The sequence below is a fragment of the Centruroides vittatus genome, unplaced genomic scaffold, assembly GCF_030686945.1.
Source record: "Centruroides vittatus isolate TY-2023 unplaced genomic scaffold, ASM3068694v2 contig_747, whole genome shotgun sequence".
In the NCBI taxonomy this organism is placed as follows: domain Eukaryota; kingdom Metazoa; phylum Arthropoda; class Arachnida; order Scorpiones; family Buthidae; genus Centruroides; species Centruroides vittatus.
In genome coordinates, this window is record NW_027122483.1 from 696,959 (window position 1) to 716,067 (window position 19,109).

General features: G+C 27.3%; 1 protein-coding gene across 4 annotated transcripts in view; it reads left to right on the plus strand.

Moving 5' to 3' along the window:
• Nucleotides 1-1,234: 1,234 nt before the first annotated feature.
• Nucleotides 1,235-19,109, plus strand: part of kuz (zinc-dependent metalloprotease kuz) — a 49,979-nt gene continuing 32,104 nt past the window's right edge. For all 4 annotated transcript variants that reach the window (XR_010881659.1, XR_010881658.1, XM_067277443.1 and 1 more), the window contains exon 1: nt 1,235-1,457. Coding sequence is in view for 2 of the 4 variants with exons in the window: in XM_067277443.1 (XP_067133544.1) it covers nt 1,397-1,457 (61 nt within the window). In the remaining 2 variants the exon portion in view is untranslated. The remainder of the gene's footprint in view (nt 1,458-19,109) is intronic.

Genomic DNA, 19,109 nt, shown 5'->3' on the forward strand with positions numbered 1-19,109 from the left:
CGTTAGTGATGGCCCCAAGAAATTGCTTTTTTCGCCCATAGGATAACGCGCCACTGCTGATCATCCTCTTATCTAACTCTTGTTTTCTTCTGATCTTTCATTCATTTTATGCTTTCATGCTCCAACCCTCTATGCTCCTTCACTTTCTTCTGACTCTCTGATCCTTCGTTTTGTTCCGATCCACCGTTTTTCCGATGCTTCAGTTTCTGCTGACTCTCCATCCCTCTTATCTAATGCTTCACTTTCTTCTGACTCAGCATCCCTCTGATCCTTCGTTTTGTTCTGATCCACCGTTCTTCCGATGCTTCAGTTTCTGCTGACTCTCCATCCCTCTTATCTAATGCTTCACTTTCTTCTGACTCAGCATCCCTCTGATCCTTCGTTTTGTTCTGATCCACCGTTCTTCCGATGCTTCAGTTTCTGTTGACTCTCCATCCCTCTTATCTAATGCTTCAGCTTCTGTTGACTCTCCATCCCTCTTATCTAATGCTTCACTTTCTTCTGGCTCAGCATCCCTCTGATCCTTCGTTTTGTTCTGATCCACCGTTCTTCCGATGCTTCAGTTTCTGCTGACTCTCCATCCCTCTTATCTAATGCTTCACTTTCTTCTGGCTCAGCATCCCTCTGATCCTTCGTTTTGTTCTGATCCACCGTTCTTCCGATGCATCAGTTTCTGCTGACTCTCCATCCCTCTTATCTAATGCTTCACTTTCTTCTGGCTCAGCATCCCTCTGATCCTTCGTTTTGTTCTGATCCACCGTTCTTCCGATGCTTCAGTTTCTGTTGACTCTCCATCCCTCTTATCTAATGCTTCACTTTCTTCTGACTCAGCATCCCTCTGATCCTTCGTTTTGTTCTGATCCACCGTTCTTCCGATGCTTCAGTTTCTGCTGACTCTCCATCCCTCTTATCTAATGCTTCACTTTCTTCTGCTCAGCATCCCTCTGATCCTTCGTTTTGTTTACTCAACACACGGTATATTTAGGAAAGCAGAACTTAAATTAATAATAATAACAATAATAATAATTACAACAAAAAATAAAACAAACCAAAAACGGTAACTCAGTTACCGAAATCGCCAACCGAAAAATAAAAAAAGAAAATAAAATGAAGTCAAAGCGTAAAAAATAATCCACGTAATTGAAGCGGAAGTAGTTTTGCAATACAAAAATGGAATGCAGCGGGTCGTTTCCAGACGACGGAACACCGTAATTCCTAAATTCGTCGCCAGGTGTAATCTCGTCGAACGGAAGGACAGAAAAAAAATAAATAATAAAACAAAAAATAAAAAAAGCGAAAGTTGTTTAAGAAAAGGTTGGTCTCCCGTCGCAGCTTATTGTCTTCCTTAACGTCTGTATACTTTTCGGCACCGAATTACAATCGAAATCAATGAGAAATGATACAAACCAACTTGTTCTTAGTCGTGCTTTTATGTTTTACGTTTAAAATTAGGAGCGGTGAGTAAAGTTTCCTCCTAACTCTAAGCCTAAAGTTAGTCTTAAGTCCATATATATCATCTTTTCTAATTACAAGTGTGAGATATGACGTACGAAATGACGTATATATATTTATATTTTTAAATATTAATTCCTTTATGCATAAGAAGAAAGAAATTTGTAACTTGTTAAAGACGATGACCTCTCGATTAATGTTTATCGCACGGCCTACAGGATATTCATTGCTTCTTATCCCTGCTACTGGCAATTTATTTGCTTAGTGTTTTACTCTGAAATCGAATTATAATTATATTAACAAATATACAAAATTTGCAATGTTCTGCTGCTGTATTTTTTAAAAATATACTGAAAATTCTGTAGGGAGAGCTTTCCAAATGTTAATAAAGCTTTTAATTGGTATATTTTCACAAGTTATAATAGAATATGACATTCCCAATTCCTCTGATTACAAAGGTTGTAAATGTTTTTAATTATTTGTGTGTGTCGCAGGTAATTGCCAAAACTGGGAAATTTATGTGTTTAAATGGTGAGAATGCGTGCGGAAGAATTAAATTAATTTTTGCTTCGTTTTCTTCCGATCGAGGGAACGTCGGAAACATCAAGCGGACTTTTGTTCGTTTTCTCCGACGCTTCGCTGTACCGGTGCTTCGTTTCCATTTGATCTTTTATTCTTATAATGATCCTTCCTTTGTCTGATACTTGCCTTCTGATCCTTTGTTTTGTCTGATTCTCCACTCTTATGCCGTCGCATTCTGTTTTTATACGTGATTAGCGAATTCTTATGCCAAAACTAACTATTGATTAATCATAAGTGTGTAAAACTTTGATTAAAATTTGAATGAGGCTTTGTTGAAGTAAGTCCTTTAAATATCTGTTTTGCTTGCTTTATTCCTAAATCAAGAAGTATTTATTAGTTATCTTTATAAATTTACAAATTTGAGTGATTTTTCAAATGTAAACAGGTGGCAAATGGAATTTAAATTGTATTAGCTACCAGCTGCAATAGAAAAATATATAGAATTTTCATAATAGAATGAATCAGGAGTATTTAATTCTTTTGTTATATTTTTTTTTGTGTTATTAAGGGTTTACTATGCTGAAAATAACTTTTTTTGGAGTAAATTCATTTAAATATTTAAAGTCATTTGAATAAAGTAAGAATGAAACAGTTTTAGATGTCAAAATATATATATATTTTTCCTGTGGTTTTATGTTAAGAAATTTTATGGATCATGAAAAGATTGTTATAAAATCTTATTAATAAATATGTTAGGATTAAAATATCCTGTTAATGATTTATGTATATAGATAATAATGCTATCTGCATCGCTTATCAAGTTTATTTATGTAAGTATTATATAAGAAACAAAATTTCTGAAGATTTTCTTTTAAATTCTTGAATTGTGACCTAATACTAAATATATTTTCAATGGGAACAATTTTATAGCCTATGTTATAAACAATACATCTAGGATATGGTTTTTTATTGTATTGTTGTTCTTCACAATGTTTCATTTTTTTTTTTAAATTAATAGTTAAACTAGAACTTAATATGAAATTGGGTAAATGCTACATATAGATGATCTATATCAATGTTTTTCAATTGCTGGTCTGTGAAAAAATTTTGCCAGTCTACAAAATTATTCCATCGTACTGACATTGGCACAGTTGATTACAGTTGACATTTAAATAGTAATCTAGAGTTACTGTATATACTTTGTTACATAAGATTTAAATAAGCATATATAAGCATAATAAATGAGCATAATTCATAGTTGTATTTAATTACTGGTTCACATAAAATTATCTATCTATAATTTTACTGGTCTGTGAAGAGAAAAAAGTTGAAAAACACTGATCTATATGATGGTTATATTTTGCATAGAAAAGAAATTTCTTATAAATTATCTACTTTTAGTATATGAGTAAATATGTTACAGTTTCCAATAAGTTTGATTATACTTTAGATGCTCACAGCTTGAACAAAATATATTATGATCACTTATATTATAATTATACTGTATTTTTATAATCAATAAATGCAGTAATTCTCTCTATTATGCTAGTTTAATCTTGTTATTAAATTTTAACATGAAAACAGATAAAGTTTAAAACATTCTGAACAAACGAAATAATATAATATAACATAACTTTTATAATGACAATTATTATATATAAACTTTAATTGTAACTTGCTAATTTAATTGAAATTAATATAATTAATTAATGACATATAAGTAAAATAAATAATTTAGTTGTATTATTATTGCAATGTTTTATTAATGCAAAGTATATGTAAAAATATTTAATTAATACATTATAACAGTATTCATTTCACTCTGTCTGTTTATGAATAGTTTGTAGTAATGGAAAAATTTTTTAATTTCCTTTTATAATTAACCTGTATTTTATATTAAATAATTGTATGGAAGATGTAAAACTTGTTGCCAGGTGCATTAGAAATGTGATCCAATGATATGTGTAAAAATATTTATCAGTGATATAAATTATTTTTCCAGTTGTTAGAACGTTATTCAGTATTAATTATAAATCTGTATTTAAATATAATTTAGATTAATCATCGTAGTGACAGTGCATAAAATGTTACGAATGAGACATAATTTATTCTATTTATGAAAATTTGAATAAGAATTAAAGCTGGAAAGATTTTATAATGTAGACCATAAATTATAATTAAATTTTACAAAACCGTTTGTCTGTTTATATAACTGTTTATGATGTTGTAAGTAGTAAGAAAAACCTTGATGATAAAAGACATATTTACTAAAACATAAAATATAAAAATTTTCTAGAAAATGACTATATTTACTATGTATTTTGCTTTTGTTACAATCATGATATCAAATTCATATATATATGTAAGTTTTCTTACATAAAAAATTGTCATTAGCTATCTATGCACACTACATAAAAAATAAATTCATTTAAAAGGAATCAAATATATTTTTAATTAAAACTAATAATAATAATCTTTTACAATTAAAATTAAATATGTAGTGATTTCTGTAAAACTAATATTTGAATAATTGTTTTTGATATAAATTAACAGCATTTATCACTAAATGTATCATTCTGGTATATTTTATGATAAATGATCAAAATAATGAAATACATTATTAATATATGGAAATTTTAACCTTAAAAAACCTTGTTAAATTTAAACAAATAATAACAATATGTTTCAGTTGTAAAGTTTCCTATAGCTTCAGAAATAAATCCTCTAAAGGTTCTGGTAGTTTTGTTTGTTGTTTAGTTCTATTTATAATACAAGGGAGGGCCAATATAATTTTATTTTTATATCTTTTAGTATTTGGATATATTCATTCCTATTTTTATCTTTCCAGGTTTAGTTGTTTATATCTTAAACAAATGTTTGCAAACTAACATCTGTAATTTTTTAAAGTAGTAATTATGTTTATAAAACATTAACAATTAATAATGAAAGCTGTATCTACAATATTGATCAGATTGCTGTCTGGTAATTCCAAAAATTTTGTACAGTAAAATTAATTTGAAATGATTCTCTTTTTAAAATGCATGTAAACTAACCAAAAAAGTTGTAAATATTAATAAAAGTATTCTCATATTTTATTAATAGGTTTGTAAATATTAATAAAATATTTACAAACCTATTCTAATTTGTCAACTTTATTGACATATCACAGAAATATAAAATTTTTATCAGAGTCATTGACTCCCATAAAACATATTGTGCAATTTGTGATTCATACATAGATGTTGGATTTTGGAAATGTTTTTAATCTTATTTTCATTTTCTGGGTTTATATTTTTTTCATTGAATATTTGGGTAGAATAGAATATAATGAGAAGAATAGAAAGATTAGTGAAATAACTTGTAAAGCATAGGAGTATAGAATTTGAAACTTAAAAAGTTTTACAAATATGTTAAGGTATATGTTACATGATTTAAATCAGAGAACATATATAGAATAGCAATCTATATGTTATTATTAATGCTGCAGGGTTAACACTTTGTGGGGAAAGATTGAATTTTTCGCCAGACTCTAATTTAGTTTCTTGCATAAACACTCATTAACTAAAAATATCTTATCCATTAACTTATCATTTCATTTATTTACTATATCAGAAAATATCCTTTAGCAAATCTGTAAAGTTCTTTCTTTAATTGAATAATTTATTTTGTATACTTGTTTTTTTGCACATTACATCACTAATCCCTGTTTGAGTGTCTAGCATGTAAGATATTCTTTTAAAGCATTTTTTATAATAGTAGATTTTTCTAAAAAAATTTCAGTGAAGTTATATGCTTTTAAGTATTACTTACATTAATATTAAGCTATACACGTTTAATTGTCAGAGTTTTGAGAAATATTTTTACTAGATCAGCGTTTAAATCTGTCTTTCAATAATTTCATTTTAACGTACATGATAGATTCTATTTATTCTATTTCCATATCTGCAATATGTTGATTAACGATGATAGTTTTTTTTAAATTCTAAAAAATGTTGTCTATATCTTTAGTTTATCACTCATAGTATTTTGCTTGAAATTTCATTAATCAATCACTTATTCAGTCATCATTTTATCTAATCAGTTTAAAAAGTATGCTTTATGATTATTCTTTTACATGATATATAATGTTTTTGTTCTTTATACGTAAATCTTTGATAAAGCATAAAATAAATATATCACATTTTGCTACTTTAAATATTACTTTATAAAATTTTCACATTTTAAATATTTAATGCTTTAGTTTACTTTATCATCTTACATGAATTATAGCATCACTATCCTATAATTAAATTTTCTGGAAAATAGATATATGAAAATTCCATTTTTATTACACTGTCAATGATGGATTTATGCCTAGGTAACTTGTGTAAAAGATGGTGATTATGCAAGGTCTACGTAAATTCATAATCTGTATAATTATAATTTATATAATTATAATTATGTATGTTGAAACACAATGTAATAGTAAATTTTTATAAAATTACTTTCTAGTTAAAAATATAATTTTTAAATTTAAGAGTAATTGATGAGATTATACATGAATTAAATACCGTAAGTTACAGTCTTATGTGTATAGTAAATTAATCTCTTTTTCCATGCAAATAAATAGTGCTGTGCCAATCTAGAATATTAATTTTATGGTATAAGGTACATGATACTCTTCCACCTTACGGTATTCTTAAAGATACACAATGCTCTTCTATCTTATGGCATCGATATCTTTGTGTACCTTCTAAAGAATATTGACATACTGAAACCAACATATGTTTACAATATCAGTATTCTAAAATCTAGAATATTGATATTCTATATTTACTATTTTGGTATTCAATGTTGATATACTGAACACACTGATGTATGAAAGGAATCTTTGTAACAAGCATGATATTGATATTTAAATTTTGGTTTAGCAAGTTCTACAAATAAAGATTACATATTTTTCAAGTAACTAAATAAAATTTATAATGTTTACATAAATAGTAATGCTATCTTGTAACTAAACTATAGCTTACTCAGTACTATGAATCATTAGAAAATTTTAATATTAATTGATGAAGTTTATAATTTGAAATAACAATGAAATTAGATAAAAACAAATTTTGTGTTGGTAATCAGTTTAAAAATGACTAAGTATAGAAAATGTTTGTATAAGTAGGTTAATAATAATCTACTAGAATATATATTTTAATTTTTGTAATAACATAAACATTGTTTACAGATAAATAAATAACTTTTTTATGTTAAAACTGTACAAACTTAAAAAATGAAATTATTGAATTACATATTCATATAATATGATCAGGTGATTAAGTAGGCATCTAAACATACTGTACTGTACATCAAATAAAGATTATAGTGCTTTATTTTATTTTGCAAACTGGTTATATCTTAATGTTTCATAAATGTTGCAAACAAAAGATTGGAACACTTTCGTAGCACATTTGTTTTTAAATATGTTGAAAATATACAAATATTATATTATAAATTATATATGTTTTATCTCATACACGATAATTCGGCCAATATAAATTCCCACTGTTGTCCACCTATCTATCTGTCCTTCCTTAGTCTCCAGAACTGGTCTTCCATATCTGGTCTTGATTTTCATCTAATGGTGTTAGATGAAAGTCAAGACCAGATACGGAAAGCGTAGGAGCAGGAGGTCCCGATTATTCTTTTAGTGATAATATGTTTAATAATAATAAAATGCTGATATTTATTAATCTTTGAGTTTAAATAATTTTCTAACATTGAAAAAAGATTTAAAAATATACAGTAATGTTTAAGATATGTGTGATTTTTCAATAAGTTTAAATTATATTATATAAATTTGTTTTTGTATTTGTAGATATTTTATCAATTAATTTTGTTAAACATTATAAAATTATATTTTTAAAGTTGTTCATGAGTTCATATTCTGCATTTAGTTTACTATTTCTTATGATGATTAATAAGATATTTGATGGTGCTAATTGAATTACAACAGCAGCTACAAATAAACAGTAAAATTAGTTATTTAAAATAGATTAAATAGATTAAATCCACAATTAGAAATATGCTATAAAAATAAAAGTAAAATAAGTGTTTTGAAGGAGTAATTGTAATACCGGTTCTAATTCTGTTAAAAATCAAGAATTTGTTTAAATTCTTGTTGCTGAGATCATAGCTGAGATAAAAAAGAATTGAATGTAAGTCTAGGATAATTATATAAACTTAGTGATAAGAGTGATTTAAAAGTAAATCAGGAGTGTTTAGATTGAATTATGGCAAACTCTAGTTTGATTTGGTTGAAATAATTAAATAACGTATACCTTTATTTACAATGAAAGGAAATAATCTCAAAAAGTCTTTTGAGATTATTACAGAAATTATTTGCTATGGTAATTGAATTAAATGAATAGTAATAACTAGCATGAAATTTTATATTAAAATATATATTATGTTGAAGATAAAATAATGATGATGCTACAGCTCTGGATCGTTATCATCTAAGGAGGAGTGAATCAATTCAAAATAGAAACATTGGATATATTTTCAAGTACAGTTAGTGAAAATCTAAGTAAAAAATTAGTTTAAATAAAGTTTATTGCAAAACTTATAGATGTTTAATACTTTATATATTATAATATGATTATTGATAAAAAATAAACATAAAAAGACATTTCTAGTTAATGTCGGATTTTGTCATAAAATATATAAAAAGCACAAATGATAAATTGTGATGTAATAACATAATGCGTTTTGAAATATATTATTAACGTTCGGTAATTTACTTGAAATCCTGAAAAGTTGTTTGAGAATTTTATTATTATTTTATGAAATATTTTCAAAGTTAATAAATTTGATATAGTTATCATACAAGTATCTGAATGTGACCTATTTTAATATCATAATGACATTGATTCATTGTGATTGATGGCAAATGAATCAAACTGTCCTAGATCGGTACTTAGTTTGGAATGGATAAAACTGTTTAAAATTATTTAAAATAAAAATAAAATTTTAAGAATAAAATCTTAAAAAAATAAAATTTAAGTGTAAATTGAATCAATTTAGTAAATTTGCTTCAATACAATCCTTTATAAATTTTAGGCCTTTGTATTGTGAAGTTCTGAGAAAAAAAATATTAATTTCCACTTTTGGTAATGGATCATTCTGAAATCAGATTGTATAATTCCTTACATTCATAATAATTTGATCAGCTGTTTGTTTATATTATGTGTTTGTTGGAATCACATGAATTAGTTTGTGTGATGTCTGATTACAAGTATCATTAAAATATGGTTTTAAAAATATTTGACGACATTATATTTAGTACTTATATCTCATATGTATTAACTGTGGAAGGTGTCTGAAAAGTTACTGCGCAGCAAGAAATTTGTAATGACATTAAAGTTGTATGTATGGCATTACATATGAGATCTGTAAGTTATATGTTCCTCTAACACAGAAATGATTCTAACTTTAGCACCGGGGTGAAATCTACACACTCTGGAACCTGTAACCGGCGTGTAACACGTATCTACAGTAGACCCTCCTATAACACGGTAGATACGTTCCGTGTTATATGAATCTGTGTTATACGAGTCACTTAAATACATGACCCAATCACAGTCCGGCACATGTGCAGTTTAGGGGCTACAGCTGTTTGAAAGGTTTTCTTCCATAAAATTAATCGATTCTAGACTACTTTGACTCAACATTTCCAAATCACGTATAATTTTTTGGGAATAATCCATATAAACTATGCTATAACAAAAAATCGTAGGATTACTTACCAAGTTTGGCTTAAGCAATGGCACCGTTCGACGACGCCATTGCTTAAGCTTGTTTTCGTCATGGAGCAGCTCGTCGAAGGGCAGGCACGTGTTTCCTGATCAGCAAATTTTTCTCAGAAAAATAACTTAACTTTGGAGACATCATTAATAAAAATATAATTTTTATGGCTGTTAAATAATACATGGTTTTTTAGTAGGTCTGCTGCTCATTTAAACTCAACGGTTTGTACAATATCCTCTATTGGTCCAGATTCGACCAATCCTGTCGCGACAGAGTCGGCGATGACGTTTACCGTGTTATATGAGTCTCTTTTAGCATGTTATACGAACACAATTGCAATTTTTTTGCCATGTTATATGAATCCATGTTATAGGGGGGTCTACTGTACTGTATATCACAGGTGACAAACATTTTTGAACAATCTGATTGTTCATGCAAATGTGATTGTTTGAAAATGTTTGTCATCCATGATATACAGTATATACGAGTTACGCACCAGTTACAGGTTCCAGAGAGTGTAGATTTATATGTCCCTCATTTCCACTTTGCAGTAGATGGCATTACTGCTTGCTTAGATATTCTGCATTTTGGACTATAGTTTTTGGAATTCTTCTTTGCTGATTTTATAATCACCCACAGAATCTGACCCATTAAGTCTCTTGACTTCACTCCTCCTGGATTTTGGAGCCTTAGAGAGACATTTCCAGTATTTGCTATAGGAGAAAGTGCAATATTTAATGTGAAAATTCACTTTTATTAAAACTTTTTCAAGTATCTTTTTATACACAAGTTTTCAAAATTTTTTAAACATTTTAAATATAGTAAAGAGTTTAACTTTAGCTAAACTGGCTATTGATACTTTTGATCCAGAATTGGATGATACAAAAATATTCTATTGAGTACTCAATATGAATGTTCTTGAATCAATTTTAATTAGATTATACAATACTTCTAACATTTCGACACTAATCTTTTACATGTGAGATTCTGCAAATGATTCTGCAAATTTTAAATAATTTTATTTGTTTATATAAAACTGATTCAGTTATATAATAAATTTTAATCTCAAACAATTTATTAAATTAAGTTTTGTAAAATTTAAATACCTTCACCTTGATTATCATCTTTTCAAGGAATGACTGAAGATGCTGATAATTTATTTTTGCTAAATATTCTAAAATTAATTTATATTCATTTAGCAGTAAATACGAAGTAAATATTATAAAATTAATTTTTTAAATGTTGGCTGGATCTAGATAATTTAACAAATACAGAATAAATTGAATAATTCTGTATTAAAGAAAAGGATTTTTTTAAATTTTAGTTATCAAATAAAAAAATAACCAGTTCTCCTTAATATTTCAAGTGTGAGTTCATTTTTTTTCTGTGAATGCTTTTATTATTAAATTATCCAACTTTGCTCTCTAACTTTTAAAAAAATCTAACCATTACAGTTTGTCCTTTCAGTTTTTTGTTCAAGAACCTTACGTCTACATATACATATCACATCCTTATGTCTACATATAAAATTAAATATATTCTCATCTGTTTCATGATTATAAATTCAGATTATGATAATGATGATTATAATTAGACCTTCATTATGATTGTGAATAGCATGTATTGGACCATTTTTTCTTAAATGATCTTTCAAGTTTCACTATAGAAGTACTCTTATTTTGTCGTTGGTTATCATATAGTCTTTAGATAAGAAAACTTGCTATAGTTCATTGCATGTTTTAATATATTTAGTTCAAAATCATTGATCAAGAATGAAATGATAGATCTTCAATGCTCTGAAGGTATGCTTATGGATGACCTGACAAATTATCTAAATAGTTTCTTCTGCCTGACAGGTTGATGGTGATCTAGAATGTTCTGCATTCGTAACATGTTTAGTATATTTTATCCATTTTATAAATAGGAAAAGGGAATTCTTGAGTTTTTACTGTCTAAAAAATAAACATAACCATTAATTTCTATATCTCAGGAACTACTGATCAGAACAATTTGAAACTTAACAGACACAAGCAGTACATTGCATTTACATCAATAAATATTTTATTCTTTATTCAATTAAAAACAAAAATTAATATAAATTACATCAAACCAAAAACAAGAAATTACTAAGTATTCTTATAAAAATTTTTTTCTTAGAAAATGATTAATTTGGCTTGTGGTTTCTCCTACATAGCAATTGCTTATGCTGGTTATAATGTTCATCTGCTCTCTCAGTAGCAAAGTCCATTCTTTCATAAAAATACTTTGATGCTCCTTGAATGCTCTTGGTAGAGACTGATGGAATATAATTTGTTCCCTAGAGCAGTGACAGCAAATCTGACCCATGCAGTGATTCCAAAGTATCTACATTGAATATTTAGAAAGTATTAGGTTTTTATAAATTATACAAAGTTTTAAATTTTATCAAAATATTTTTTACCTGTTATGTGAAAGTAAGGTCCAAAATCAGTCATGAAGTCTGACTTGAATCTCAGATAGAAAAATTATATTAAATAAACAACACCAGGTTTCCCATTAAATGAAATGCTTTGTTCTGTCATAAAAACATTTTTTTTCCACTTATAGAGAATTTATTATTTTTCTGATATAGATTAAAAACTTAAATAAAATAAAATTTGTAAGCAGTATTTTATTCTTTTTTTGATTACTCAAATTAAACATTTGATTTGGAGTTACTAGATTTTGAATTCACTTTCAACCCATCTTTAGAGAAAGGTTAGCCATCACTGTCCTAGTGCATCCCACATGTGTTGTGTAGGATTTGGGTCCAGATATCTTGTTGGCTATTCCATTTGACAAATAGCATCATCATGATGAAAGCCATTGATGAGCATTTTTATATATGAAAATAAAATCTGCATCTGCAGCACATATGAATTGGAAAACTCTCAGTGGAGTTCCAAAATCTTATCTGTACATTCTTACAATAATGGCAGGTCTTGTAAAAATGTGAATCTTATTAAGCATAGTGCTACCCAAGACCATGATACCATTACCTTCAAACTAGTCTCTTTTCATAATGTTTGAGACAGTATTGAGTTCTCTGCTCTCTTCAGATTCTAATTTGATCAGAATCATTTTGTAGTAGTTGGATTCACTAGTGAACAGGACATTACCCATTTATTCAAAATCCATGTCAATGTTTCTGACACAGATTCTTCTGTATACAGGGGTCAATGGAATGGCTGTGGTGTCCAAGACATTTGTCTGGAATCTCCTGTAGGGAGTTTTAGGGTCAATTTACACACAACAGTGATGTGCCGGCACAGTACAGTAAGCATCGATAAATATCACACGCAGCCAATCAGAGTTTCATGTACGACACTTGTATGATTAACAGAATACAGGTCACGTGTCATAGATGAAACTCTGATTGGCCATGTATGATATTTATCGATGTTTATGCACCAAACAGTCACTGTTGTGTGTAAATCGACTCTTAAACTCAAGGACAGTGATCAAGGACAGCTCTACCAGGCATTCAAACAGAAAAAGAAAGCTGCCTACCAGGCATTCTTCTGTGGTGATAGCAGTCATGTGTCGAGAGATGTTAATTGTTGATGTCCAACATCTCCTGTTCTTTGAAATGTGGCTTGAAGCCTGGATGCTCTATGGCAGAATTCTAGACACATCTGCTGCTGCTTTGAATAATTCTTCCTTTCATAAAATTTTGTATGTGGCATTATTACTGTCAGTATATAAACTAAACAGTAATTAACTATCCTCAATGGTTAAACCACAACTGAAACAAAGCCATACTACTACTATATTTATGGAGCTTAAATAATTTTTTAATGGAAGATTTTACCCATATCTATTTTTATTAATTGGAAATATTCACATACATTTAGCACTCTTTATTTTGTTTCATCTATGGCTTGGTGGATGATTACGCTTATTTTTTGGACATGGGTATATTTAATATCTTTGTTCCTTTAAGCCATTTTCAAATGCTATACTAATTACAAAATATATTTTTTTATAAGTTTATGCAAATAGATTATGGACTTGATTTAGACATTAAAATAAATTTTAAATAAAACTCTAATTCCATTTAACAATACAAAGCTATATTATGATACATTAGTTTGAACTTTTACATTGTACGACAAATTAGTCTGTAAATGTAATCATATTTTTAACATTAAAATGATTCATAAAATATTTTAACTTAGTGTGACTAACATCCGAATTACTTACATTATTTTCTAGTTTCGACAACTCTGATTTAGTAGACAAATATACTCATTGCTTTCATATAGCTTGTAGGCATTTTACTTTGCAGTAAAAAATTTTGTGATTCAATTAAAACGTATTTCTACAGAAAATCTTTGTGATGTATTGTGTGTGTGTGGATTATTTAGATATCAAATTTTTGTTATTACTTTTAAGGCATCTGGAATGTAATATTTAAGATATGATTTACAAAATAGTATCAGTACAGTTAGCGAAGGTTTCACATATGTTGCTAAAACTTTTTGCAATTTATATGTAAATAGAAAATTGTATAACAAATTGTTGTTATTGTGTAAAGTTTTTTATTTTATAGACAATACATTTAAATTTATTTATATTTTTTTCGCAACAACTATAATAGATCTTGGTTTCCTGGATATGCAAAAATAATAATAGGGAAATGAATAATATTACAGCAAATTCTTGATATCTTTGTTTCATTATAACATCATTGAGGAAGGATACATTTGTTATCGTCTACAATTATTGCTCTTGGATTTTCTTTGTAAACAATAAAATTGATTTTATGAGGTGGGAATTAAATGCTGGAGGTTGCAAACAAGATGCAATTAGAATGATATTGACTGAATTATATCTTGTTTATATCAATTAGCATATTGTAGAATTGATTTTGTTATACATATTCTTTGATTGACATCACAGTTTTCAAGAACCTATTGACAGTGTTATCTGAGTACTTCACTGTATCTTTAAAATTATTATTTTTATAATTTAGAATCTATTGACAGTGTTATCTGAGTACTTCACTGTATTTTTAAAATTATTATTTTTATAATTTTAAAAATACAGTGAAGTACTCAGATAACACTGTCAATAGATTCTTGAAAACTGTGATGTCAATCAAAGAATATGTATAACAAAATCAATTCTACAATATGCTAATTGATATAAACAAGATATAATTCAGTCAATATCATTCTATATATCATATATATAATCTGCTATGTAAAAGTTAAATTATAAAACTAAATAAAAATTTTTTAAACAAATAGCAGATATACAATGTGTGTGTGTGTGTATATATATATATACACATTGTATATCTGCTATTTGTTTTCAAAAATTATCATTGAATAGTCTAAGAATAACTTGCTAGTTTCTAAAGAATCAAACAGGTTCAGATATTTGTATTGTTCTTAAGAAGAATGTTTAAAACAATTATATTGTTTTGAAGGAAATTCCTTATTGGTTTTCATTGGAACTATGATGATGATTTTTTTTAACTTCTAACTGTACATTGTCAATAAACTGGAATTTGTTTAGTTTGTTTTTTGGTATATTTTGAAAAAATTGTTGATTGATAAATTGTTAATATTTTTGTATAAAAATATTGTTTCATATTGATATTTATGTCATACACACACACACACACACACACACACACACACACACACACCACAGGAGTACTAGTAGAATTTATTTGTTTAATAAATTTATTGATTGTATTTTGATCTGTTTAATTATTTAAGATATTAATCATTTTAAATAAATTCTTATCATATAACATCATATCAAAAGTAAATTATTTATTAAAATTTCTTGAACAGTAAATAGTAATTTGAAGAAAAAAATAATAATTTTTTTCTTTATAGTACTTCATAATTTAAATAAATAAAAATTATTGGTTCATTCGGTTAATAATTATAAAAATAACAATAATAATAATTTCATATAAGAAAGAAGAGAAAGAAGTCTATTTTATCCAACAGTAGTAGTTTGGTTTATTATTTACAGAGAGAGTTCTACAAAATGCCAACCTGCGTAAATAGTGCAATGGCCAGTTTGTCTGCACCGAAATAGTTACCAGAATCCAGACATTTCTCAACAGACGAGTTCTGACTTTTAGAAACTTGTTTGCTGAGAAATGTTTTCAGACGTACATTTTCGTTAACAATGAGGAACAAAAAAGAAACGTTTGTGTTTAAAATTATTATAATTTAAATTTCAGAAAATGTGCAGAAATATGAAAAGAGTAGAGAATTTATATGTATAAAACATGAATTTTGTTGCAAAAATGTTTTACATGTTTATGTTTTATTAAAATATTATCCAATCCGTATAATTAGCAAATATATGTCTTTGTATTCGAAGTGGAAATTTAAATATTAATATAAAAGACAAAAATGATATAAAAATTTAAAATATATTCCTTACATATTTTTAATAAATTATAATTATTATTATTTTCATTCAGATTAATATATTTGTACGAAAATATTTAATTTAGATTTAGTGTACTGAATTCTGTGAAGAGTTTTTTTTACAAATTAGAATTGATTTATTTACAATATTTTACTTTAGAATTTTAAACATTTATTATTTTAGTACTTAATTATTCATGATATTAACTTAAATTTTTATATGGTAAATTGGATTTAATAATTTTTATTAAGTTTTAATTATAATTTAATTAATTATAAATAGCTTTATCTGAAAGATTAAAATTGTGGGAAACAATTTATTGTAGTTATATTTTACAGTTTGGACTTTGTAATAAATATCACATTCTGCAATATTATGAGTTCCAAACTAAGAAATTATAAAAATTAATGGCTTAATATTAGTTAGCTTATAGTAAAAACTTGATAGTTTAATTTTTAAATGAAATTAAAATTGAGATTTTTTAAAATATAAATCCAAAGATATACTTAGTTAGAAAGAATATGCATTAAGTTGAGGCATTAAATTTAGGTTTGGTGCCATATTTTTAATAAGTTACTAGAGTAAATGACGAATTTGCTTTTAGTCCAAAACAGAAATAACTTTTTTTCCCTTAAGTAGCCATTTTTAATGCTTTAAAAAAATTTTTCGTTGCAGCGGTAAGAGATTCTTACTAATCCAAGTTCATTGTAGATTTAGCTTGACTCACAATAGGAACAGCTGGGTAGTGAGGACAGGGCATCTCTGGCCAAACCACATATGAAAATTATTGAGACTGACTCAAAATGAAATCTGGATTTCTATAATCACAGGTGATACCTTTACCATTTTGGCCAGTCTGCTATTAAATTTATTTATTATCAGTATTTTAAACTGCAAAATTTAGTTTCCTTTATAATGTATTATCATATAACTGATTTACTATATTTATTATTACATAAGGTATTTACTTGGAAACAAGTAACCTTTAAAAGTGTGGTTATAATTGAATTGATAAGACTATTGAATTATAATAAACTATTACATATTAGATGATATAAAAATGGTTATTAAAGAATAAAACTAATCTATAACACGAAGGTACCCTAAAATATAAAAGTTTTGATAGCAAAGTGTCCTAATTTACTGACTATACCTATTCTATGTTCAGTTTTGTTGGTGTTTTGGAGACTGAATCACTTAAAACATTTAACTAAAAGTTAATTAAGTAGCCTCTCCCATACAGTTTATTCAGCTTTCAACATTCAGTTAAGAAATGAAAACAAAACCAAATTGAAAGTTTTCATTTTCTAATATATTCTAAAAAATACTGAGTTCAGCGTCATATCCACATTTGCTTGTCGCAAGTACTTTCGGCGATCCTTACTGTCGTCGTATTTGGCGTGAAAATTATCGTAGCGATATCTAAAATGTATGGAGAGAATTCATTAAAATTATAAATTTACATGTGTTTGTTTGAAATATGCAGAAATTATATAATACAATCAAAAAGAATATTTATCTCTTGAATAACTTCTTTTATTTTATAAATATAAATCCCAAATTTTAGTATTAAAGAAATTATTTCTGATATTTCTGTGTTTATTCTTAGTATGATTAGTGGTCATATATCTGTGAAATTTTATATTTTGGGTCAAAATCTAGCACAACTAAATATTTTAACCCAAATATCCTGAATGTGACATCCTAACATTTAAGAATCAGTGAAGTGTTTATTGGGAAAATTACCTCAATCTTGATTTTATAGTTTACTAGCAGACCCAGCCACGCGTTGTCGTGGCTTAAAATGTATCTATTATAAATGTATAAAACTTCCCCCGTGGAGGGAATTTTAAAAAATCCCTTCTTAGTGTACATTCTCTTGACGAACCCTATTAAAACGCAATCAAAAACAAAAAAAAACACATCTAAAATAGTATAAATAGAAGCCGAGTTCTTCATGGTAAGTCTTATTCCTGTCCCACTCCCCGCGGGGAATATCGAAAAATACCTTTTTAATGTATATTCTGTTGACGTACCCTATTAAAACGCAAAAAACCGCATCTAAAATAGTATAATAGAAGCAGAGTTCTTCATGGTAAGCCTTAATCCCGTCTATCTCCCCTGGTGGGTGGGGAATTTCGACATGTATATTATGTAAAAACTTGTGTTTATTCAAATGCAACGTTGTGTCAAAATTTCAAAGGAATCGGTAGGAACAGATGAACATTACATTTCTATTTATATAGATAGATAGAAGATGATCTGCTTTAGTTCAGCCTCACAGAAAAGCATAATGCCTCACAGAAAAGCAAACTTAGGTCGTCGGAGTTAGCGCCATCTGTTGGACATAACATCTAGGATTAAGGCTTTTATCTTTTAATTTATATGAATGTTTAACGGAATAATATATACGCCTATGTCCACCCTGAAGGTCCATTCCTAAATATTGGTGAAAGAATTTTTGAAATCGGCATGAGTAGTTTCGGAGATTACCTGTTACAACCAAACTTAGTTACCTCTATATATTAGTATAGATTTTGAAATTGTTAAATTTTCAGTTATGTGGAATTGAGTCAATGGAATGTATGATTTAATAATATAAAAACTCTTTAAAGAACGTGAAGATAGAATATAGTAGAAGTAAATAATTTAATTAATAAAATATTTATATTGTAAAGATATACAGAGGGGTGTTCAAATGTTCTGGAAAATGTAAAAAAAAAATAGCAAATTGAATTTAGCACTTAAATGGAACATATGTTGAAAAATAAAGTTAAAATATTTTTCCATATAGCATTGCTGCCCTTCTATGCTCTTCAATAAAAATCAGTGCTCTTTGATTCTAGCTGCTGCACTATAAAATGTTTCATTGCTCTATCATTTAAATTTGGGAATGAAAAAAGTTAAACACGTTTATGCTTGTATTTAATTATTAA